General features: G+C 40.8%; 1 protein-coding gene across 2 annotated transcripts in view; it reads left to right on the top strand.

Annotated features, from left to right (window-relative positions):
* Positions 1-26,620, top strand: part of LOC149297871 (A-type potassium channel modulatory protein KCNIP1-like) — an 86,248-nt gene that overhangs the window by 54,023 nt on the left and 5,605 nt on the right. For both annotated transcript variants that reach the window (XM_089488015.1, XM_089488017.1), the window contains exons 4-5: positions 22,328-22,398; positions 23,865-23,972. In XM_089488015.1, coding sequence (XP_089344141.1) covers positions 22,328-22,398; positions 23,865-23,972 — 179 coding nt within the window. The remainder of the gene's footprint in view (positions 1-22,327; positions 22,399-23,864; positions 23,973-26,620) is intronic.

The following is a 26,620-nucleotide window of genomic DNA, read 5'->3' as shown; positions in this document are numbered from 1 at the left end:
GCCTATTCAGAGAAGCATACAGTATATTCTAATACCCACAACTTGCTGGCTTCTCCTGATGACTCAATCAAATCACACTCACCTGAGCTTCTATCTCATTACCCCTTAACAACCTAATTGATTATAAGCTTCACCTTCTGTACCAGTGTATCTTGCATGTGTTAGTGTTATGGACAATTTTACGTATTGTATCACATTTTTAATGTAATTGTTAATTTTTACTCTTCCCTATTTGTAATAGTGCTACAGAACGTGCAGGCAGCTCTGTAAATAAAATGTAATGCAATAATGTTTTGGTTTTCTAAGTGTTAATATAATTATTACTCATACATGCATTACACACATTTAACACACACCCCCTCATGCTAACAGACATACACATTCACTCTAACATACATAAATACATACATACTCCCCCAGCTGCTCCTTTTACCCAGTGGGTTCAAGTAAAATCCCGTTACGTGACCCCATCACAATCCCTTTTTTAAAATGAGCTGTACCACTGCAATCCAAGCTTTAACTAAGGTCTAACTAAAGTCTATGTTACTAAAACTCACACCATTTTCCTATTACTAGTATCAGGTTAAAAATAAATGGTCAAAAATATTGTGCTGTTTTTTTGTGTTTTTTTTACACAGATCTAGTTTTTCCATGTTTATTTGTTGTGTATTATATTAGGACTAGAACTGATTAAAATACAAAACAGAAGAATCTCAAATAATCTAACTGGAGAAAACCAGAATAGAATATAGAAAAAAGATCAGGTACGTTTGACATACATGAAAATATTGTTCCTTACACACTGCTCCTTGGCAACTACTCCCACACCTATCATAATGTGTTTAAGTGATAATGTAATATTATTATTATTATTTGCCATTATATTCAGCAGCTCCAAACATATGATACATGGGATACACGTGGCAAGTAAAATGCTTACACCCAAAGTTATTTTATTGTGATAGCAGTCTCTGTACAACAAAACCCTCCACAACTCTTTTTATTCCATTAACAGAACAATGAAGAACAATGCATATTATCAGTGCTGTTAATGCTTCCAGAGAATAAGGACCAAGAATTTAATACCAACAAGTTACACACATCAGGTTGGCTACTTATATAATTATATATTTGGATGAGTTGATAATAATGATTCTATAAAATATATGTGATGTCACTTTTATATCCAGTTGCTATCCATTGTATGCAACTAAAGATAAACACAATTGGTCACAGGAAATAAACAAAGCAATGGTAGTCTGAAGAAACATAGTAACTGAACATTGAACAATTATATGTAAATAATCATATATTATGTAACATTATGATGACATAAGGGGCATGATAAGGTGGGAACAGGTGTATGGCACCCAGGCACTCCAATAACCAAGGCGCCCAACAGGTTCACGTAACAGAGAGTGTGAGCTGCACTGAAGATAAGAGCTCTGTACAAGGTAAGAAGGTAGGGGGGAGGAGGGAGAACTGTACAAGCTCCATTGTAGATGAGAGAGGGGAGGTTTTATATTGGATTAATTTTTTTAGAGTTTGATCTTCTACATAATTACCTATTTTTAATTACTCGTTTTTTTTAAGTTTTTATTAAGCATTTGATTACTGATCCTTTACTTTACATCAAGAGTTGTAGCATATAAAACGTTTGACTATTGTTTTTACAGATACATATTTAATCTTAACCTATATACGTATTTCCTAATGATTGATCGTTATATATATATTAGCTGTACAACTTGGGGAGCATAAGGTAGGAGCTAGTTTTACTTTTTTTTTCTTTGTCCCTTTATATTGTGATTTAAATTTATACACTCTTATAAGTGGTGCTATTTGTCACCGTACTGTTTTTTGCAGTTTCTTTTTACCTATTTCTAACATACTGTATTGTTTTTATTTCATCTCTTACAAATATCAACTTTTTTTACACTTATTGTGGAAAAATATGCTTTTTGAAAGATCCGCATACATATCATAATACATAATAAGTTCAAATCCGAGCATTACACAAGACCAAATGAGCGCATTAACAATGTTATTGGAAAGTAAAAGAAATGTCATAAGTGACTCCAACACAAACCCACATTTTGACTGAAAAAGAAATAATGGCAGCACAGTCACACTAAACGAGAAGAAGAAGTTGACTAAAAAATGTTTTTGAGAATGCCAATACTGATGGAAGTTGGCACATGTCAGTTAATTCCAGTGTAGAATGTTTAGCTACTGTAATATGCCCTCCATCAGACATTCATTTAATGTATTTGAGAGATGACAATAATAGAGGCGAGCCCATCAAAATAACAGGTAAAGAAATGGTTTATCAAATACTACTTTTGTTGCCGAGGTAAGTAAGTAAGTACAGATAGTATAAAATGGCACATAATCATAATCATTTCTCGAATAAACTATTTTTTTATTTTTTGTTGAAATGGTAGCTAAAACACAGTTGAACGTAGAAACATAGAATTTGACAGCAGATAAGTAACATTCGGGCCATCGTGTGCCCATTTTTCATGATGTAGAGACTCAGAATTTAATCAGTCCTTGGTCTTGTCTTAGTTGATATTACAGTCAAACTTTCTGCCCTGAGCAAATCCAAAGTTTATCAGACCTTAACACATCTCAAATGGAACATGCTACAGATAAAATCTGCATAGATAATATAAATGTGTCTAGAACTGTAAACATGTGTATCATTCATAAATAAATTTGACATTGTAGTGTAAAAGCCCCTTTTACAGATCTAAATTTATCCTCAAAATTGGTGTATGATGTAAAAATAAAATATCAGAGAACCAACAACCATTTCCTTCTAGCAAATCATGCTTTTTATTGCAAAGTAAAAAGGAGGTGGATGCAAGGGGAACATCACCAAGAAATTATGTGGTAATAAAGACACTATGGTTTGCAAAAAAAAACTACTACGCTGCTAAAATAAAGTTATGTGAGCAAAACACAAACACGTACCCATGCTAGAGAAAAAAATATATTTTTAAATTTAATGTACATTAACCTTAATGTAATAGCAAATCCACATGTAAATCTGGCACAGTCTCCCCCTATCAGTGAGAGAGAGAGAGAGAGGAGTCTTCCAGATCATAAGGCAAAAACAATGCACACACACACATTAATAACAAAATAAAAAATGTATTTAAAAAAGAAAAATATTACAAAAAAACTGAGTACAAATCACTGATGAGTGATATTTTAGGTCAGTGAATATTGATTGGATTCACCGATCAATGTCAGTGGCCTTAACTTGTCACTAACAAGTGATCTGATTACAGATTGCACCTTTTTATTTTTAAAAGCTTTTAACCAAATTAATTGTTAGGGGATCAATGGTTAATCTCTCAAGTGTGTCAAGTTTTTGAGAATGAAAGAATCATGTCTTAATTGTGGCTAGATACTGTTTAAAACATTTATAAATGTTTTAAAAATGATGAGCATAGATAGCTTGCAAAGGTATAGCATAAGTCTGCTTTCTATTTCTGTAAATTATTTCATTTTGTAAGGGCCCACATATTAATGCACTGTATGACCAAAAGTATATTATTATTGAGTTTAGGTTTTTCAGCCACACCCTTTACTAACAGGTTTATAAAATCAAGAACATAGACATGCTATCTCCATCAATAAACATTGGCAGTAGAACGGGTCATACTGAAGAGCTCAGTGATTTAAAAAATGGCACCTTTGCCACAAGTTAGTTCATAACATTTCTGCCCTATTAGATCTGTCCCAGTCCACTGTAAGTGCTGTTAACAACTGCTTAGCCACAAAGCAATAGACCACAGACACTCAAAGAACAAGGCCACTCAGTGGCGGGTAGAAATCATCGGGTAGAAATGTAGCGGGTAGAAATCATCTGTTGTCTGTGGCATCAATCACTGGAGAGTTCCAAGCTGCCTTTGGGAACAACATCAGCACAAGGAATATGCGTCTGGAGCTTAAGCCAAAGATCACTATGCGCAATGGCAAGGGTCCACTGGACTCTAGAATAGTGGAAACGTGTTCTCTGGCGTGATGAATCACAATTCAGTATAAGGAATTCCTAGGGATGAATCCAGGTTTGGCGGATGCCAGGAAAACGGTACCTACTGGAAGGCATAGTGCCTACTGAAAAGCTTGGAGGAGGAGGGATAATAGTCTGGGGCTGTTTTTAGGGTTTGGGCAAGATTCCTTAAATTTAGTAAAGGGTATACAAAGACATTTTAGACAATTTTATGCTTGTAGTGTTGTGTCACCAGTTTGACGAAGGCCCTTTCCTGTTCAAGCATGACTGTGCCCCTGTGCACAAAGCAAGGTTTTACGAGATTACCTTAACCCCACTAAACACCTTTAAGATGAATTGGAATGCCTATTGTCAGCTAGGCTTTCTCGCCCAACATCAGTGCCTGACCTCACAAACATTATTTTGGCTGAATGTGCACAGATTTCCAAAGATACACTACAAAATCTTGTAGAAAGCCTTCACAGAAGAGTAAAGAGTATTATGGGTGCAACACCATTTTAATGCCCAGCAAGCTCATATAGTATATGTGAGTGTGGCAATAATACCAATAGCATTTGGGAATTCTGCTTTTTTTACAATTGCGTCTTCTCACTGGTCTATAGGAAGAAATTTGAATTAGGGCACTGAATGTAGTCGCTTGTGATCTTAATCATCTACGTAAGCAGGTACGGGCTGGGCAGAAAGGAAATTGCCCCCCCCCCCAGTCCAAAAGTCTCCACAAAGGGCTGGTACACATTAGATGGCACTTTGTCAAGAATTTTGGACCAACCCGGAGAGCCAGGAATGCAGCGAGGTCACATATGTAATGTGAATGTGAGCATGATTGTGTATGTGAGCACCCATAACGAAGAGTAAGTGTGTGATCTCTAATAGTGATGTAATAGAGTGGGTATGTTTTAATGTCATTGTGTGTTTGTGAGAGAAAGTGTATATGCGTAAGTTTGTGTTACGGTGAGTGTGTATATTTTAAGGGAGCACTTAGCTGTTCCTGCACACACAGCCAGAATGTGCCATCCCTCCCCTGCAATGTTATCAAGGTTTGCTTAAGGTATGTATATTTGGGCTGTAAAATGTCATGACATAGCACAGCCCATGACTTTTGAACCAAATGTGTGCTTTACTATCAATGATGAATGTTGTCAGCAACATAATTGTTAAAATATTCTTGACAAGTTATATACAAACTTAAAAAATATAAACATCACTCGGTTTCACAGGATGTTGTAATGGAATGCAGTTTTGTTATACAGGATCACATTTACTACAATGTTAACAGGTCAAAGTGTTTGGTATATAATATGACAAGTCACCTCACGAGGTGTTCATGTTTTGAACAAAACAGTTATGTGTTAACATAAGATCTGCTTTATCCTTATGTACCATAACAGCCAGTAACATGCTTTTCATAGTGATAATTGCATAGAACATAGAAACATAGAATTTGATGGCAGATAAGACCCACTTGGCCTATCTAGTCTGCCCATTTTTTCCTGCTGTAACAATTCAAATCCTAATAGGTCCTTGGTCTTGTTTGATTCAAAATCGCCTTACTCCATATGCCAATCCCCAGCCCACTCACTGTATTAACCTCTACCATTTCTGCTTAGTAGTTGTTCCATTATCTGTTTAGTGAAATAAAATGTTCTCACATTACATCTATGCCTTTTAGATTTTAGACTTTCTCTGTTCTCTGCTCCAAGCTCTCGGGTCACATTGACATCCCTTAGTATTTTCTGATGCAAACCATTCATAGTTGTTTCTCGCTATTTGTTTTTTTCTCACTGAGGTCCCTTCCCTTCATTATCCTTTGTAAAAATTAAACAAATATGAATTGAGGCAGTCAATTACACTTTTACCCTTATTTACATGATTCAATTTTTCTTCTTTTACATATATGTCTAAAAATGTATTATCCTTTTTTATTAACCAACAATTTTCTTCTATGTGTACTTTGGAGCATCTAACAATCCATTTGCCTTTTTAAGACTAGCTTTGTATTTACTCCTATATTCCCCATTCTGAGTTTGCTTATGGTCCTTAAATGCTGCCTTCTTCTTAAATATATACACCACATTTGTGGAGTATCCCTGTGATTTGCTTTTTCTTATGGTCTTACTGACAAGTATAATACAATGTTCTGCTACCTTGAGTAGATTTTTTAAATAATGTTATTTCTCCCAGCCTATCTAAAGATATCCAGGCCATCAAAAACTAAACAAAAACAGAATCCTTGTAAACAATTTAGGATCTGTCTAATTTTGGCTGACCCATCTAATTGTTTTTATAGTTCTCATGATGTAGATAAAAGTCCTCCGTAATGATAAACTCTAATTAGTTGTTTCTTCAAATAGCAGATAATGTCACTGTGGTCTATGCATTTGATGACACACATGAGACGTTATGTTCAAGTCAAACATGCATTTAATGTATTCACCATTTTTTGAGCAAATATATTTATAACTCACATTTTTTTTTAAAACACCATCATATTCCAGGTTTGGAGTAGAGACAGGCAGTAATATTCCTACTCAAAAATTAGATGACCCATCACTCTGTAGCCTAGTTTGTAAAGAGGCGGTTTGCAGAGTATCACTATATATTATGAAGGACAGAACTGGCAATGTCAACAAAATAGTGAATGGCAACTTAAATCTATTGTGATAGACATATACCCTGTTACAGTGCAAAATGTAAAATATTTTGTGACTTCTCCTTTATTATCAGACTCCATATGTAAGAATGAATCACCTCTCCTCATAGAGATTATATGACTGAGAGAATGGATACATATGTATAATAAATTGTTTATATTAGATAGATAATATTTTGCTGGAATCTTATTTTATATTGTCTCAGTAGGAGATATATATATCTAAACTTTTTACTCACACTGTAGCTGAATTATTATTTTTACAACACCAAACACAATTAGTATCCAAATGGTGAATCGTAACAAGGACCTTCCAATGTAGCAGACTGATGAATCAGATGCTGCTATCTACATGTGAAGTCTGATGTTAAACAATTCTCACTTTAAGCATAGCTTATTCCTTCCTTGTGATAACCCTGCACCATATCTCAAATCCACATGCAATAATCCAATGTATAAATCTATGTCAGGCAAGGCGAACACTAATCAGGATCTTCAACCGGGACTTAGTCTGGAGTCACTTCATAGCAATATAAATGAGATCAATCTATAATACAACCATCCAAAAGCACATGGATTCATGCAAGAGAAATAAGAAATTATAGTCTCCACCGACGGGTTTTGGTGTAGAAAGACAACATTCTCAAGGTCGCATGACCTTTTATAATTACCAGCACTGGACACACCTCTGCCCTTAATATATATTAAAACAATGATTATATGGAGAACAATTTGCAATTACATAATTCCATATATTACAAAATATATACTAAAATGGGTAGTTTATTTAGCTTACAAACATATAAAAATATATCACAAACCCCTTAAGTGACCATGTAATAAAAATGTAAATCTTCAAGAATGTCTGCCTCTAGTTTTATGGCATTTGTCTTAAGCGTACGTCTTTGTGGTTGAGTGTGTTTTGAAACTGCTATCTATATGGAATGGATAACAATTGGATATAAAAGTGACTATTACACAGATGGTATATAATAATTTTGATCAATGTATCCAAAGCCTGCTTGATGATCCAACCCGATGTGTGTGAATTGCTGGTATTAGATTGCTAATCCGTGTTCTTATGGAGTGCTAACATACCTGATGATGTTCATTAATCAAGACCATTTGTGTTAAAGGAAGAAGATGTTTTGTGGAGACACGGCTATAACTATAAAATAATTTCAGATGTAAGCATTTTTATCTACCACAGTTAACATGACATTACCACATAATACTCATGATGTTAGGTGTTGGAGTAGTTGCAAGTTGGCATGTTAGAGGACAGTATTTTGACATATGTTGAACCTACTTTCTTCCTTCAGTGCACTATTTTGCCTTTCCCAGCTCTGTTCCTTGATTACATCTCCAGTCCCAATACAATAGATGACAACAGAATATGGGGCTAATGCATGGCTTGATAAATTTATCAATCTAGGAGCTAGCTAAAAAAGTTAGGAGCCAGGATTTTTTTTTAAACTAACAAAGTTATTTTCAAAGACAAAAATTAATGATGTCCCAAGGGAATCCCCCCCTCTCCCTTAAATATAGGTCCACTTTCCTCGAAACCCTATTTTTTTTAAATACTTACATTTTCAATTTTATTTTTTCCCGCTCTCCTCCGACGTGACGATCTTCTCCCCGTCACGAGGTACTCTTCTGTGAGCCCCGCCCCCTTGAGCGTCAAGTCTTGAAAGGGGCGGGACAAAGAGCCTCACTGAGGCACTGCCACTCAGCAGCACGGGGTCTGCAGACCAACGTTCATGTGGTGCGGCCGCAAGGTGAGGTGGTAAGACCGGCGTGTGTGCACGCCGAGCGCTTTAATTTTATTAGGCAGCCGGCTTGCACACACCGTGCTGCATTGTGAGCAAGGCCAGTCCGGCAAAAGGTAGAACACATGCTAATGGCTTACTTGCAGCTACCTGAAAACAGTATATCATGCAACAGCTAGAACTTGTAAAAAAAAAAAAAAGAATAACAACACAATGTTTTTGAAAACGTATTTTTAATCTGGTACTAAAAAAAGTCGTTGAGAGTTTCATATAGTATAGATGTAATATAACCAAAGATGTGCAACACAATAACTGTATTGAGTGATGCATCCTATGTTTATGGGTGAAGGAGAAGTTGCACATTTGAATCTGCAGTCTACATTTACTATTTATGCTTATTTTTGGTTGCTGTAACTTAACCCCTTAATGTCCAATGAAGGGCCCGCCACGTCACTAAAAAACGGTCAGGTAAAGACCAATGACGTGCTTTGAAAATATTTTTTATGTGAGTGCAACTCCCTTATGGGGTTGTTTGTTTGTATCTCTTCCTCTGACACAATGCCTCTTACATACCTTGAATGTAACTAAAAAAGCATTTTTAACTGATATTTATATGTACAACCAATTATGTTGAATTTTATATATTTCTTATTTCTTATATTAAATTTCATTCAATTGTATATTTAATATATACATCATAATACACTACTAGTCTCAAGAGGAATCCCAACCTCCTTAGTGCTCCCACCATTATTATTTTTCTGTATTTGTGTTTGAAGTGTTGAGAGGTCACTTTTAGTGTGTTAGGCAGCTGCTCAAATATATTTCATTTTACGCATAGGAAGCCCTTCCATTTATTTTTTATTTATTCCCTTGTATATGTTTATTCACCTAACTATTGATATTGTTTGTTTAATTTTCAATAAATGCAGACTATGATTCATTTTCTTATAGCATGACAGAAAATAAAAGAAAGTTTTGACAATTTTGTGGTCATTTTTATCATTTGCTTCTGTCTGCTATATGGGGTATGTTCCTTAGTTATGTTTAGTGAAAAATGAGTATACCAGATTTTGTTTTTTAATTGGAATAACAATTTGTTTTTAAGGTTTACTTTTAAGTTTTTCAATCTTCCTTTACTTAGTCTGAAATAATAAAGTACTAACTAAAAACGGAAGTCAGTCATTTGTGACAGGGTCCAAGGCCCTTACAGAATAACAGAAATTAAATGTCACTGTTATGCTGTGTTTCCCTTGTGACCATGAATTTGCTTCTTAATGAAGCTATATGCGTTATCTTCCATAATTACTCTTTTCTTGCAGCATTTGATAATAGGCATAGGTGTAACTATTGGGCCCTCATGAACAAGAGATCTGTGTTGGCTGTCCCTTCTTGGCCTATGAGACAGAGATCCCTTGATGATAGTTCCATTTAGTAGCAATGACAGTAATTCCCTGGAATCATGCTAAACCAGTGTCTGAGTTAGCATGATGGAGATTATGTTGTAATAGTGACAGACATGCATTTCATGTTCCACTTAAGCCTGGAATATATACAGGTGCGCTTCTCTACAAGGACCTTACCCTTGGCTTCTTGACAATCTTTGTCCTCTAGGTGGCATCGATGGTTGTTTTTTTTGATGTACCTTAGATGACCATGTAGACATGTCACAGAGCCTAGTCTTTGTACATGTGTGTATGTATCAGGTATCTTTTATGGCTACTTGATGCATCAAAGGTTCTGTCTATAGATTTTGAGATTGTTACATATAAATTCAGGTCAGTTTTGCATGTTGCTGTTGCAGGTACCTGTGTCTGAGAAATATAGGTTTAGTGGCAAAAGATAGATTCCATCTTTATCAACACAAACGGTTAATAAGTAAAAGGAGTGTAAAAATTGAGAACTCTCAAACCTGGTTGCAACATTGTTTGTTTACCCATAGAAAAATCACAATTTTAATACCCTTCCAACAAGGTTGGTCCTTTTTTTAATCATTTTTTTTTCCAGAATCCCTTCATGTAAAATGATCTCTAGTGAAATCAGTCCCTTCCAGTCATTACTTTTCCCATACTGGACCACTATGTCCAGTTCCTATAAAGAGGGGTCTAAATCACTAAGAATGTATCTTGGGGAAACGCAAATGACGTGACTCGCAACTTGACTAGTTAAATGATTTATAAAAATAAATTTCGGACTGATGATGATGACCTGGCACCCTATAAGGAGAAGGAGAAGCTGCTGTAGCTGTATAGGGGACCAAATTCTTAATGACAGGGTGTGGATTCTGATTTCCCCAGAGGTACATGCATACATTTTGCTTTGTATTTGTGATTTATGGTTTTATGGTATTCATCATGACTGTTAATCATTAACTATACTGGGATTTAAATATTGGAAAGCTACTAAAACGGTTACCAAAATTAAATGAGTGACATAATAGTGTAGCTAGATCCCCTCTACCAAGGAACCCAACAACTGCAGGAGCAAGTTACCAGAGGCAGGACATCTCATAGGAGAGCTTAAAATTGATATTATCCCATAAGCATATTTAAGTATTTATTCACTTGTGCTGCCATTTTCAATAATGATTGTAATTGTTAGTTACCTGCTAAATGTTGGCTATTACTAGTGATATTTGTATAACATATAAAAATGTCTTATACATTACATCTACTATGTACTTTTAATGCCGTTCATTTGTTTGTCAAATAATTGAATTTACTGGTAATGAAGTTCAACATATACTCTTTAATCAAAATAACAGTTTAGGGAAGTTCAATTATCTTGTACAATAAAATATGGGTACCTTAAGCTAACAAATGCTTGAATAAATAGAGAATGCATGGACCCTGAATTTTTATTTCTTACGTTGCTAAACTAGTAAGGCTTCCTCTCCTCTTATTATAGTTACCATCACAACAGAGGAAGAGGATGATTATGCTTACTCTCATCCCAGATCACTGACAGACACCTGCAGCACATCAAGATTCCAGAGCTCACCTTTCCCTGCCTGGAATTTGTACTGATGAAGATGTCGTTATTAGAGACCCTTCCCAAGAACAATTGTTTTAGTATTAGTGAGCTGATCTAGTGAGCTGACATATATGGCTAGGTTTATAGTGGGACTTTGGTGGTTCCTTCCTTTAGGATCATTAGGACCTGTGGAGGGAAATAGGATTGGGTTAAAAAGGGCTATAATCATCACGGTTTGGGAAGCATTTGTTGTTACAGGTACTCACGGTTCCAGATGACCAGAAGATATATTTTAAGTAGAAGATGGAAGAATGAAGATTCTCTCTGATGTTTCTCAAAGAAGAGATTAACGGCTGATGTTCTCAAGATGGAAGAAAAAGAATGTCTGTCATGAGTGAAAAGATGCATTGTTCAAATATTGTTAACATAAAGTATGATATAGTATATACAGTATATTGTGATAGAATCCAAGGAATGGTACATGAGGGTAGATATGTGGTACAAAGTTTCACAGTTTTGCTGTACTGTATTTTGCATCCCTAAGGTGGAGCATTGGAAGAGCAGGATAGTCCTATTACTCCACTCCACAAATTTATAGTAGCGGCAGAATCCGTAGCCGAGTCCAGGGTTACTACGAGGTAATGGATCCATTCATCCAGCATTGCAAATTAGCATGCCTGGTACAGGTGAGGGGGAGTCTTTTATTTTGAGCCCAGCAACATGGAAGCTGGGGGTGTGCAAGGAAGCATACCTGGGAACTTCCCCAGAGGTCTTCTTCTGAGGTAGCGGGTTCACAATGGGATTAGCCATGTAAGAGACATGGTTAGCCATGTCCAGGGCTAGAAACTAATATTCAATTGTTTGGGAGTGGGATGGTAATTGAGCAGAGTGACCTGGAGACCCTGGGACACAACACTTTACCCAGAGACTCCATTGCAAACTTGGTTCCCAGGTATGCAGGTAAAGGTCTGAAAAAACACGTGAGAAGGTAAAAGGCTGATTTGATTTTGGTTGTTATATTAAAGAAACAGAGCTTCAATAAATTGTCAGAACTTACAATGTGTATAGTTAGAGCTCAAGAGCATTTTCTTTTTTTTTTACAATTCATGATTATGATTTCTGCTTTTACAAAATACTGGCTGTTGAAAAATAAAGCAATGCAACTTAAGGAATGCTGAATTCTGCTGTATGATGCCTGTTTAGAATCCTGAAAGACCTTGTGTCAAAATGATGCCCTGGACAAAAAAACACTTTGGCATAGATAAACAGGGAGAGATAATTTTACCATATAATTAATAGAACACATCTAAGATTTTTTTTTCCTTTTTTCCTTATGCAACATGACATATTGAAATAGTAACTTACCAATAGTTGTACATTCAGGATTTTCTGGTAGAAAGCATAATGGCAAATCTCCAGGCCCTGAACCAGCAAAGCAGTACCAGATCATCATAGTACCGCATTTGGCTGTTGCTATGATCTTATTGTGGAATGTTGTGTTAGCTTTATGCCATGTGTAACAGGACCCTTGTCTTCCAAAAAGTTACACTTTTGACTCATCAGTTCAAGAATATTATCCCAAAAGTCTTTAGGGTCATCAAGACGGGTTTTTTGGCAAATGTGAGACAATCCTTTGTGTTCTTTATGACCATAGTGGTTTTCATTTTGCAACTCTCCCATGGATGCCATTTATCCACAGTCTCTTTCTTGGAATTGTGAACGCTGACTGTAACTGAGACAAGTAAGGGCTGGATTTCTGCAATGTAACCTCCTGGATGAGTCGTTGATGCTTTCCTGGAGGACTTTTGGTAGGCCCGCCACTTTTGGGACCAGCACTGTTCCAAGTTGCAGTCCCAGAGCTTTAGAAGCCGGTTTGTAAATTTTCCCAGACTGTCAATATCTTTGTTTCTCACATGTCCTTGAATTTCTCTATAATAATATAATTTTTTTTAGATACATTTTAGCCTACTTCACTTTGCAAGTTACGTTCTATTGAATAGATGTTTAGATTCAACAGGGCTTGTGTCTAGTGAAATTGAGCCTAATTATCAATTACATTTTGTTAATTGGTTGATTAAGTAACAAATGGGAGAATTACTTTTTTCCCATAGGGCCATGTAGAATTGGGTAGCTTTTTTCCTTCTATTTATGAAATCATGATTTAAAAACTGCCTTTGGGGTTTGCTCGGGTTATCTTTGTCTAATATTAAAATTAGTTTGATATCATATGGCCATGAGGGATTGGGTACTCGTTGAAAAGCAAGGTTGTATCACTGTCTTGCCTTTGCTGGATCATACAGGAGAATGCCCTTGATTGATTGAGGCATCTCAAGCGACACTTTAATTTACAAAAGTGCATCTGATGGTTTGGGACATTGTGTGATGTAACTCCAAGCTTGATTTTTCTAACATGTTCATAAATCTCTCCAGAAAATAAATCTTAATACAACTGTGAAACATTGGGATGTGGAAAAGTATGGGACATAAGAGGTTAAATGTGACCTGCGGTGAGAGAAGGCCTGTGAGACATATGTCTCGATTCCTGGGAAACAACCTGCACCACATATAAACAATGTAATAAATATAAAGGTTAAAGTGTATAGCTTCAACAGGTCTTAAGGAACTGTACATTAGAGTGGGCTGAGGAACATTTCAAGGGTGTATATGTATTGTTTAAATCCACCCATGTTATACATGCTTATGTGCTTATGTCATGTACTGTAAGTTAAAATTGTTCTTTTGTATAGTAAAATAAGGAAATAACCCTTTGGATTAAAGTTAAACAGATATCAGATATGGTATTCGTTCTTCAAAGTTTGATCTTAAGAGTGGTATTATTGCTATAGTAAACACAGTCTATAAATCTCCTAAAACAATTGCAATGGTAGGAGTTAGCTGTAAATCCAGATATGATTCTCTATACCACTGAGGGCTGTATAATCTATAAATTCTGACATTTAGAAAAGATGAATTTTGGATATTGACAAAAAAAAAACTACTATATCAGGATACCCTATGAAGACCCCAAGAAAAGCCTGCTGGTTATATTGTGTAATTAAGTTAACGTTTGTGCTCCAATATTGATCTGAAGTACCGTATTTGCTCGATTATAAGACGACCCTGATTATAATACGACCCCCCCAAATCTGAATATTAATTTAGGAAAAAAAGAAAAAGCCTAAATATAAGACGACCCTATAGGAAAAAAGTTTTACCAGTAAATGTTAATTCATGTAAACTATGTGAACAATTGTTTGTTAATAAAAGCTATGATTGAGAAAAATATTTTGTTTTTATTTCCTTTTTTTACAACCTGCCCCCCCCCCAGTTATGGACATCTGCCCCCAGGCTTGCCACTCTGCCCCAGAAATGCTTTATACCCCCTATATGCCACTGTGCCCCATGATATGCCTTTTGACCCCATATGTGCCACTCTGCCTCCAGAATTGCCTTATACCCCTATATGCCACTCTGGCATTTAGGGGATTAAAAGGCATATTATGGGGCAGAGTGGCATATAGGGAGGTATAAGGCATTTCAGGAGGCAGAGTGACGTATAGAGGGTTAAAAGGCATTTCTGGAGGCAGAGTGGCATTAAGGGGGTTAAAAGGCATTTCAAAGAGCACTCTGCCTCCAGAAATGCCTTATGCCCCCCTGTTTAACACTCTCTCCCCCTCCCTCCTCCAAACTTAGCGGTGCTTCTGAGTCCCCGGTGCTTAGGGGCCTCAAGGAGCTTCATCAGCCTCAAGGAGCGCTCCGAGTGAAGAAGGAGGCCCAAGCCCGGAGAAGGCCGAAGCGGCTCACCCGTCACCTCCTCCAGACAGCAAAATATCCCAATCCACCGGGAGGGGAAGGGAAACAGAGGGAAGGAAAGGCAAGCACCTAGAGGGAAGAAGAGCAATAGCAAGAAGTAAGAGCATTAAGGCAGAGGGGAGGGAAAGTCACCCAAACGCTCAGTGAGCGGTCACTGCCGAAGCAGGGAGTCCAAAACGGGAGAAGATTGGAAGGACAGCCAGCTAGCCCACACCGCAGTATACGACTCCATCCTGTCCGAAGCCAAATGTACCATTTCCTCCAAACCCCGGATCTCCTCCACACGGGTAACCCATTGGCGCAACGTGGGATGAGACTGCGAGCTGCATTGAGAAGGTGCCGAAGGACCAAACGCTTCATCAGCCTCAAGGAGCGCTCCGAGTGAAGAAGGAGGCCCAAGCCCGGAGAAGGCCGAAGCGGCTCACCCGTCACCTCCTCCAGACAGCGAAATATCCCAATCCAGTAGGGCTGAAGTCAAGAGCAGCCCCACCAGATGTGCAAGTAAGTACCCCTCTCCACCCCACACCTCCAACAAGTCGGATCACTCCCTGGGATAACCCTACTGAGCCCTATACCAATGAGACATCAGTTTATAAGCGGTTTATTGGTACCGCGACGCAATAAAACATTTATGCGTCAAGACGCAGACCTTCTCCCACTCCTGAGCTGTAAGCACCGCACCAAGCTCAGCCTCCCGCTTCCCCATGAACGCCAGGGGAACCGAAGAGCCCACTTCCAGAAGAACGCGGTAGATCGCAGAGATTCCACCTCTAAGGAGGCGATCCCGGCCAGCTAGCTGTTCGAACGGGGTAAGGGGCCGAGTAATATGATGTTTGCCCGGGAGAGACCGTACATATCTCGCCATTTGGGCGTAGCGAAAGCGTTGTAACAGGGTGCCCTGGATCGTAGGGCTCACTCAGTCAAGGGGCACAGGGGCAACACCATCCCAGATTGTCAAAACCGTGGCGTCAGGGGGCAATTCCAGCGTTTGAAGATAACCGACCTCCAGACCCGGGGCAAAGTCCGGGTTGCCAGCAAGCAGAGTAAGCGGTGAGGGAAAGGAGGAGAGAGCGCCGCTAACACATCTTCTCCACCACACCCCCCAAGTCGCCTGCACAAAGGGGTTCAGACTGAAGGAGCGAAGCACGATAGTAGCCAAAGAAGTCGGGCAGGGAGAGACCCCCTCTATCTTTCGGGCGCGTAAGCAGCCTGTAGCTGAGCCTAGGACGACTGCCCCTCCAAACATATCGCGTCACTAGAGCGCGGAGGTCCAAGAAAAAAGATTTTGGGATGACAATCGGCAGGGTCTGAAAAAGATACAGGACTCTCGGTAGGACGTTTATTTTGATCACACTAACTCGCCCGTGCCAGGAGAGATGAGGGAAGTTCCATCGGGTAAGATCGGCGCGTAACTGTTGGAGAAGTCGAGGAAAGTTCACCCTGTAGATAGACGTAACATCCCTGGGAAGTTGCACTCCTAAGTACTTAAGATGGTCCGGGCACCACCTGTAGGGAAATGAAGCGCACACAGCGCGTGATTCAGCTGCCGACAAAGACACATCCAGAACCTCCGATTTGTCGCCATTAATCTTAAAATGGGAGAGGGACCCATAGGTCCGCAGTGCAGCGTGTATGTGGGGAAGGGAAACGACAGGCTGGGAGATCGCGAATAGCAAGTCATCCGCGTAGGCAGAGACCTTGTGTTCGCGGCCAGAACAGGACAGACTGCGTATGCTAGGATTGTTCCTGATTGCATCCAAAAAGGGTTCAAGGGAGACAGCGAAAAGAAGCGGAGACAGGGGGCAGCCCTGCCGCGTCCCATTGTGGATGGGGAAAGAGGCCGTGAGGGCTCCATTCAGGCGTAGACATGCCGAAGGGGAAGAGTACAGCGTTAGTATCCAGTGGAGCCAGGCCTGCCCGAACCCCATGGCGCGTAAGGTCTGGAACATAAAGTCCCAAGCGACCCTATCGAATGCCTTCTCCGCCTCAGTAGACAAGAGGAGAATTTTCTGCCCGGTCGAGCGAGCCAGGTGAATCGTGTTAAGAGCCCCATATGTCCCATCTCGTCCCTCCCTCCCCATCATGAATCCCGACTGGTCAGGATGGATCAGGGAGCCCAGTACCCCCTGCAGCCTAGTGGCCAGCACTTTAGCGAAGATTTTCAGATCGGAGTTCAAAAGGGAGATGGGCCTATAACTCTGGCAGAGCAGTGGATCTTTACCCTCCTTCGGACAGTGATTGTGGCCATCAGAGAGTGGGGGTGCAAGAGCTCCCCCAGCCGCAAGGCGTTAAGGAGCATCGTGAAGGGAGCCCCCAACTGCCCCCAAAATGTGCGATAGTAGCGGAGGGGGAGGCCATCCGGTCCCGGCGCCTTCCCCGCCGCCATTGACTTCACCGTCGCCCACAGCTCCTCCTCCCCAATCTCCTCCTCCAAGGCTGCGGACTGGTCCGCTGTCAATTTACGACGTACATGCTCCTCCAGGTAAGCGCGTATGAGAGGCACCCGGTTAGCACTCTCCGCATCGACGGGAAGGTTGTATAGTGATAGTTGTATAGTATCGACAGAAGGAGTCAGCGATGTCAGAGGGTAAGCAGGACGTAAGGCCCTCGGGTGTTTTCATTCTACTAATGAACAGCGACTGCTGTTTGGCTCGCATGGCCCGGGCCAGTAACCGCTTGCTATTATCGTGCTCATAAAAAAGGGAACGTGTACGAAGGAACGTCCGCTGAATATCCTGGTTAAGCAGCGAGGTTAAACGACGTCGCAGGTCGGTCAATTCTAGGTAGGTGCGTTCATCACAAGAGCGCTTGTGAAGCGCCTCCAGGACGGCTATCTTTTGAGTGAGGTCTGCGATCTCACGGGATCGAAGTTTCTTGCGGAACGAAGTCTTAGCAATAAAAAGGTGTCACAGACTGGGTCCAAACAGATGACTGAAAGGACCCAGCGCGCCCGAAGATTGTATGCAGGAGTCACAGTGCAGTAGTGGAGATGGACAGGGCCTGGTTGCAGGGTGACCACACTCACCCAGGTGTTGAGCACCTAGGGTTGTGCAGCCAAACACCAGCACCCTGATATGGCAGCGGATGAAGTCCAGAATGAAGTGAAGTGATATCCTGCAGGCACCCTGGAGCAGGCATGAAGCAGATCACTAGAATCACGTGCAGGATGCTGCAGGCTGGGAGTATGGAAGCTAAGCAAAGGGTATAGCAGAAACATAACAAGCAAGGGAGAGGGAGACCAGGCACGAAACATAACCAGACAAGACATACATGTTACAGGGCACGACAGTGAACCAGACAAGGAATAAACATTACTAGACAAGATATACATGATACAGGGCACAACAAAGGACAGGGAACAAGGCAAGGAACACAGGGGAAGGAGTGAGGAGCCGGAATCCTCGGACGCTTCTCCTTTAAGCAAGGATAGGCCATATTAACTAGGACAAAGGGAGAGGAGAGAGGAACCAGAATCCTCAGATGATACAAGGGAGAAGGGCAAAGGTACATAAGAGACACACAAACATGAATACAGAAACTAGCCTAAGACTGTTTGATAACAATTGGAGATTCCGTCACATGATATGGCCATAGTATGCTTAGCCCACCACTACGCCAAAGTACTCCAATGACGGTGGGTCCTAACGCTAATCCCTGCTGAAAGTGGTACGAAACAAACCAAACATGTAAACCAAACACATAGCACTGAGACATACTGAAGACTGAGACAAACAGAACACACAGTTGGGGCACACCTTATAAAGGAAACAGAGCTGAAGCAAAGAGCTGAAGCAGAAGCAAGGAATGGAAGATCAGAACAAAGCAAAAGGAAATCCAGGAATGGATCGAAGCAAAACAGGGAAACTGAAGCAAGACAGATATGCAGCTCCGCAGCCTGAGCAGAATGTGACAAAAGGCCCCTAACGGTGCATTTGTGAGCCTCCCACACCGTGGGCAAGGCCACCTCCGAGTCAACATGATCCTGGAAATATAACGTTAATTGGTCAGACACCTCCTGGACAAAGGCAGCATCAGAAAGTAGGGAATCATTAAGACACCAAGAGGTGACAGTGGGCCGATAAAGGCAAGCCCAGAGGCGCAGAGTCACCGGGGAGTGATCCGATACTGTAGACACCGCAATAGAGCATTGCTCAGCAAGGCCCAAGTGATAGTATTCCATAAGGACAAGATCTATCCTAGAATAAGTGCGATGCGGGGCGGAATAGCAGGTGTAGTCCCGCTCCCCCGAGTGGAGCGAGTTAAACTGTTTGACATGGGCTGGAGGGGCCCCAGTGGCACATGAAGTAGAGTCAATGCGAGGGCCAGGCGTCACATTAAAGTCCCCCCCACCAACAGGATGCCCTCCTTAAAGTCCATGAGCTTACGGAGTATTGCCTCTGGTTGGGTAGGTACACGGAAGCGAAAGTGAATACTTGGTCCAGGATCGTGCCCTTGACCATCAGGGTCAATCTGGGAAGCAGACACGAGGAAGGGGGTTCGGCGGGAAAAAAGGACCGCAGTCCCACGTGACTTAGAGCCAGAATAGTTACTGCAGTAAACCTGCGGGTAAGCTGGGTGGCGGAGGGAAGGGGCAGTCGCCCCGCGAAGATGGGTCTCTTGTAGGAGAACCACGGAAGGAGCGGGTTTACGAAGGCTCCGGAAAACCCTAGACCTCTTCTCAGGTGAATTAAGGCCTCTCACATTGAGACTCAAAACCTCAAGGTTTGACTGACGAAAGGCGGGGGCAGGGAGGGCATGGCGAGAAGTCAGAGAAGGAAAAGAGAGAGAAGTCAAGGGGGGAGGCGGGGGAAAAAGAGAGGAGGAGGGAAGAAGAGAAAGAGAGAGAAAAAAACCAAACCCCCAGACTAGGGAGTGATATCGCACAACGTGCTAGGGTGGCCCATAAAACCCCCAACATAGCAATCAATCCGCAGATGTGTATAAATCATATGGGTTACAGTAACATCAGAGCAAATGAATAAGACGCACATCCACAGGTAACCAAACACAGTCAGGTATATTCAGTAGCCGCACAGCATCATCATTTGGGCAAGAGGGGCCCCAGTAATGCAGCTACAGTAAGCTGGTAGGTCAGATGCTGTGAGGAGGGCAGTGCGCGGAAACAGCGGAAGGTCAAAGTGTATAGCATATGGGAAGGGCAAGGCATATATAAAATAAATAAAAAAACAACCCCCGTGACTGGAGAGTGAGACCACACAACGAGTCAGGGTGGTTCATAGAACCCCCAACACAGCAACCAATTCGCAGACATGTAGAAATCATAAGGGTTACAGTAACATCAGAGCAAATGAAGAAGACGCACATCCACAGGTAACCAAATATAATCAGGTATATTCAGCAGCCGCACAGCATCATCATGTGGGCGAGAGGGGCCTCAGAAACACCGCTACAGTAAGCCGGTAGGGCAGATGCGTAGAGGAGGGCGGCGCGCGGGAGCAGCGGAAGGTCAAAATGTATAGCAGATGTGCAGTGCATGGGGTAGTAAAAAAAAACCACATTCAGCCCCAAGCCCCAGGAGTAAACCGGCAATAACGGCGCAGAGCACCTAGCGACCCCCGGTGAACAAAGGCATTACATATGGTTAGTCGCGTGCCGAACAATAACAGTTGAGTAAGAGAACAGCAATCAGAACCACGGAAAAACAGCGCGGCATCAAACAGTTAAGTCCAGCAGTGCAATAGTCAGAAACACATACTTCAAGTCCTGGGGGGTGCAGGAGCGAACAAGGAGCGACCTGAGAACGCCCAAAAAAATAAAAACACACCCCCAAGGGTATTGCATAGACACCAGTATGAACATGTACGTCACGGTTTACTCCTCACGCGCCGTGGAATAACGTCTCCCATCCTCTGTGTCTCCTCCCCACCTCGGTCTGGATCGCCTCCGCACCAGAACATCACGGGAAGCAGGAACTGAGGGAAGCCCCTCAAGGGTCCAGTCGTCAACGTGTGGTGTAGGTATTCCTAATGCGAGGGTCACCTCTGCTACATCACCGTGTCTCTTCACGAGGAGAGTGGAGCCTTCATGGAGAATAGAGAGCTGGAAGGGGAATCCCCAGCGGTACCGAATGCCCCTTTCCCGGAGCAAAGACGTAAGCGTCCGCAGCAGTCGTCGGTTGCGTAAGGTGATCGCGGAAAGATCTTGGAACAGTGCCAATTGTTGGCCTTCAAATGTAAGTGAGCGCAAATTGCACGACGTATTCATGACTTGTTCCTTCACATTAAAGTCTTGAAAACAACAAATTATGTCTCTGGGTTGATCTGTGGACCTACCGCGGGCCCGCAACGCGCGATGCGCTCTATCCAGTCGTATGGGGGAGTCCAGGTCGCGGCCCAAGACCGTGTTAAAGAGCCTTTGCAGCAATGTCCGGAGGTCTTCAAGGCCGTCAGATTCCCGTAGGCCCCTCACCCGCACGTTGTTGCGTCTACCTCTGTTTTCGAGGTCTTCTACCGATCGCCGTAGTTCTAACACCTGTTCGAGTATGCGAATCTTCGAGGTGAGCAGTTCGCACGCCACCTCAGCCATATCCGTGCGGAGGGCCGCTACCTCTTCATGTAAGGTGCGTTTGACCTCCGCGATCAGGTTGCTGAAATCGGCTTCAGTAGGTAGGGACCGGAACATCTCCTGCAGGGTCTGAGCTGATGAGGCTGCTCCGGCGGGTGGTGGTGAACGCGTGGCCTCCTCAGACATCGTGGTGCTGGCCGGCGAGGACGCCATGTTGGGCGACGGGGGCTGCGTGCCTAAGACCGCAGGGGTCTGGAAATAGTTGCAGGGTGAGTGCCCCGGTGCTCAGGTGGTTCCTGGTGCTGGGAGGAACGTTTTGGTTTGCCCATGTCGTGCCGTATCGCCGGATGGGTGCAGATTGTAGTGAGCGGGCTGTGGAGCTAAGGGCTCAAGCTGCCATCTTCCAGCTAGGCAAGGCACGCCCCCACATGTATTTATTTTAACTACATTTACTGAAATGTTCTTATGCAGTGCTAAAATATATAATTTGACAATTTTAAGATTTTAATAATTTTCTTGACTGTAAAATGTATAGTGAGCGGAAATGTCACTAAATTTATGTATATCCCACAGATGCGAGCATGTATGCACATTATCTCTTCAATGCATTTGATGCAGCCCAAACTGGATCGGTGAAGTTTGAGGTATTTTTTTTTCATGTATGTACTGATGAACATTTAAATGTATATTATTCTCAATGGATTTCCTTAAATTTTGCATTATTTTTGTGTTGAGAAAACAAACCCTACTTTGCAAGTATGGGTAATAATTTATATCCTGAGAATTTATAATAAATAATATTTAAACATGTATGTATTAAGTTGAAAACTACTTCTGGAGGAAAGGTATTACTTGCGGAAAATGCATATCTATATAGAGAAGAGTAATGATCAGTATCTGATTAAAACTTATTTTTAAATTAATCAATTAAAAATAAAGTAAGGGTTGTTCCATTAAGGAACTAAACACATAAAAGTTATTATTGCGTATAGTATTTTTATTAAATTGATTTAGTTCCTAAATGGAACAACCTTTGTTTAAATTAATAAATATAATATAAATAATAGAAATTTACATGTGGTTAGTTCCTAAATGGAACAACCCTGATTGAAAATTAACTATTTATTTTTAGTTGATTAATTAAAAGTTAAGTTTTAATTCAATAGTAATCATTTGTCTTCTGTATATATATATTTGTTTTGTATTTGGGGTACTCATATTCTGTGAGTAATAGTGGATTCATTGATAAGTATATACCATATTGGCTCAAATATAGGCTGCACCCGAATACACATTAGTGGAATGGTAAAACAGTTGAATGCTGAATATAGGGCACACCTCCACTAAAGACCTAAAGTGGCCTATATTTGGGCCAATACGGTATATCGTAGCCTTGTTACCATGGGAATTGTCAGTAATGCTAGGTGGACATTAACGTAATGTGTCATCTAGGAAATGATGGGGATGGGTGGGAAGGTGAGGATTATAAGAGAGAAAAGTAGAGGGGAGAAGGTGGGCAGGGAGATAGAGAGAAGAGAAAGAGACAGAGAGAGATAGTAAATACACTAGTATTAGACTTTCCAACCTTCAAATTAAATGTTAAAGTAGTAATAATACCGTATATGCTGGATTATAAAACTAATGCAAATGTTCTGAAAAATACCCCTCGTTTTATAATCGGGGTCGTCTTATAATCAGACCTCAAAAAGGTCTGACTATGAGACTAAGATACAGATCCCCCGCAGCGCTGCAGGGGACCTGGATCCTCCTGTCTTATGCCCCCATTTAATACGCCCCCCCCCAACTTACCGGTGCTTCTGACTCCCTGGTGTGTAGTCGGGGCAGCGGGTAGACGTCTACGCAATTTGCGTAGGCAACTTCCGCTGCAGCCGGAAGGAGGTGCGGTTAGCAGCGGGGGTTGTCCGTGTCCATCGCGCAGACCTTCCCTGGCTGTCAGAGAGGAGAGTTCCCCGCACCGCTGCAAATTTATTGTATTAAAAAACACACGTGCATGCCGACACCAGATTTAAAATTGTATCCCACAATTATAAGTATATCATATGTATGTTTCTCTCTCATAACATTAACATAACATTTATTCCATTTGCAGGATTTTGTGACTGCTTTATCAACACTGCTGAGAGGAACAATAAATGAAAAACTAAGATGGACCTTTAATCTCTATGACATAAACAAAGATGGATACATAAACAAGGAGGTAACTAATAAATGCTTAATATCTTACTATAGCGTTTACTCAACCCACACACACACTTAATGTGAAGGATTTTCTTCGGTCAAGTTGCACAGTCACTTTTTTCTTAGCCAGAGAGTAAAGCCCCGCATTCTCAGAGTAGTTGCTCAAATCTTGAGCCAATTTGTGCAGCAACTTTTCTTCTCAGCCAAAGACTACGTTCCCCAGTTTTAAAACTTACTTGTGCAGTCCAGACCAATTTGCACATATCTCTCCCCTGGCACGTGCCACGGAATCTATGTCAGAAATGGGTGGTGAAGCTGAGAGCTCTGGTTCAGAAGGTTGGTGCACCTCAAAGCCCAGAATGACAGGTACCACGATGCCAGAGACTAAGTCCCAGCTCCTTGAATACTATGAGGTTGTTAGGGTTGCATGGTGGAGGCCATACAGGTAGCAAAGACTAAGCCATGCACATGCAAGTATACATAGCAGGTACAATTAAACTGTGAATGGCAGATTAAATCAGTTGCAATTAATTTGATTACTGCATTTTTTTACTTGGATAACTATGATAAATCTAGAGATAACATATGCCGAGTGATGACCATTAAGGATGCATGCTTTTATCAGAGCTCAACCAATCTGAGGCTTGAGTCAGGCCAATATGATGACTGTCAATAACCTCAGACTAATCGCACATCCCCGACAATACATGCAGATGTCAAATTACATAGCTTCTATGGATAACAACTCTCATTAACTTTAGTTATAATGACCTGGTTCTTTTGGGGAATAGCTTTATCGGAGTAGCTGTTGAAGTCATTAGAATCTTATTATGAACATTAATGTGCATAGGGTATGCTGCATTACGGAAAACTTCCTCCATCTGAATGTATATCTACCCGCTCTCTACTACTACTACTTGAATTGTAAGCTGTATGGGACAGAGGTCTCCTGTCCTAATATAGTCATACATGCTTTACTCCAATCATAATTTCTGTAGACCACTGTACTTGTTACATGACACAGGCAGAATGAGACCATCTAGAGCCCCAGGCAATAAAAAGCTATGGTCCTGTAGTGATATCCCGCTCTTAGCCATGCCCTATTATGACCACACCTATTCCTGGTTAATCCCCTCCCTTGTGGCTACATCCTCACATATCTAATTATTCAGTATTTATAGTAATAAAAAGGTAGCTTTTAAACAGTATAAAAAAATAATTCACAAAATATATCACACATCACTTAAATATTAACTAATATGGGCAGCAATGTAAAAATACAACAATATTGCACAAGTAATTTTAAACACATAAATATAGAAATACAGAAACGTAATATAAAAAAAATATAAAAGTAAATATATTTACTATCGCTGTAAACAGGAACTAAAACAAGGTAGTACAAAAGTTCACTGAAAATTTTTGACACAAAGTAGGTTTTCTCAAATAAGAATGTTTTACCAAGAATGAATTCACCAGCTATTATTAATATGAACGTTTTTATGCACATCGAAGTTTCAACTTCCTTGAGCACCAAAGACTCCGGGAAGTCCACTTAATTGGTGGGAGTGGGACTTTAATAAAAGTAAGCCACGAGGGCAGTGTAATAGTGTTAGGATGGTTCACTGTCCTGGATGAAACTGTATTTAAAGGAAAAAACACCCCTGCACTGGGCATACCTAGAGTATTTGGCACCCAGGTAGGTGCAATATCTGACACCCCTGACACACACTTTAAAATTAAAAATGTATTTTTATACTGCTTTCTATAATAACAAAAAACAGGTCCAAAGTGACCACACAGTCTATTCTGCAAAGATAAATGGATTTACATCCTCTGCCTTGGAACCCCCATTTCTGCAAATTGATCAATGATTTTATCAAAGCTATATTCATGTTTACTATATACCGAGCGAGACACTGATAGCTGGACAGCATTACTCCCATCACTATATACTGAGCCAAACATTGACAGTGGTACAGCATAACTCTCATCACTATATACTGAGCCAGACATAAACGGTGGCACAGCTTAACTTCCATCACTTTATATAGAGCAAGGCACTGATTGTGGTGCACCATAACTCTCATCACCATATACTGAGCCAGACATTGAAGGCGGAACAGCACAACTCCCATCACTATATACTGAGCCATAAACAGACAACGGTACAGCATAACTCACATCACTATACACTGGGCCAAATACAGACAGTGGTACATCAAAACTTCAACCACTATATACTGAGTCAGGCGCTGATTATGGTACACCTTAACTCCAACCACTATATACTGGAGTCAGACACTGATTGTGGTACACCTTAACTCCCATCACTATATACTGAGCCAAACATTGACAGTGGTACAGCATAACTCTCATCACTATATACTAAGCCAAAATAGAAAAAGGCTCCAGGCACTCATGGGTTCCATCAGGCAGATTTATTGGAAGAGACGACCAACAACGTTTCGACCTCACGATGAGGTCTTTATCAAGTTGACCACACAAGTAAAAAGTAAAAGTTTAAATAGCACACATCAATAAATGGATAGCCAATCAAAAGACCGATCTGATCTAACACCATGTGTAATATAATTGATAATCATGTATTAACATAAGTAAATATTCAAAAGTATACATCGCATAATAAATAAATGATACTTGCAG

Source organism: Sceloporus occidentalis, unplaced genomic scaffold (assembly GCF_023333645.1).
Source record: "Sceloporus occidentalis isolate IW3139 unplaced genomic scaffold, rSceOcc1.0.p SCAF_36, whole genome shotgun sequence".
NCBI lineage: Eukaryota > Metazoa > Chordata > Lepidosauria > Squamata > Phrynosomatidae > Sceloporus > Sceloporus occidentalis.
This window is presented reverse-complemented; position numbering and strand designations above follow the sequence as displayed.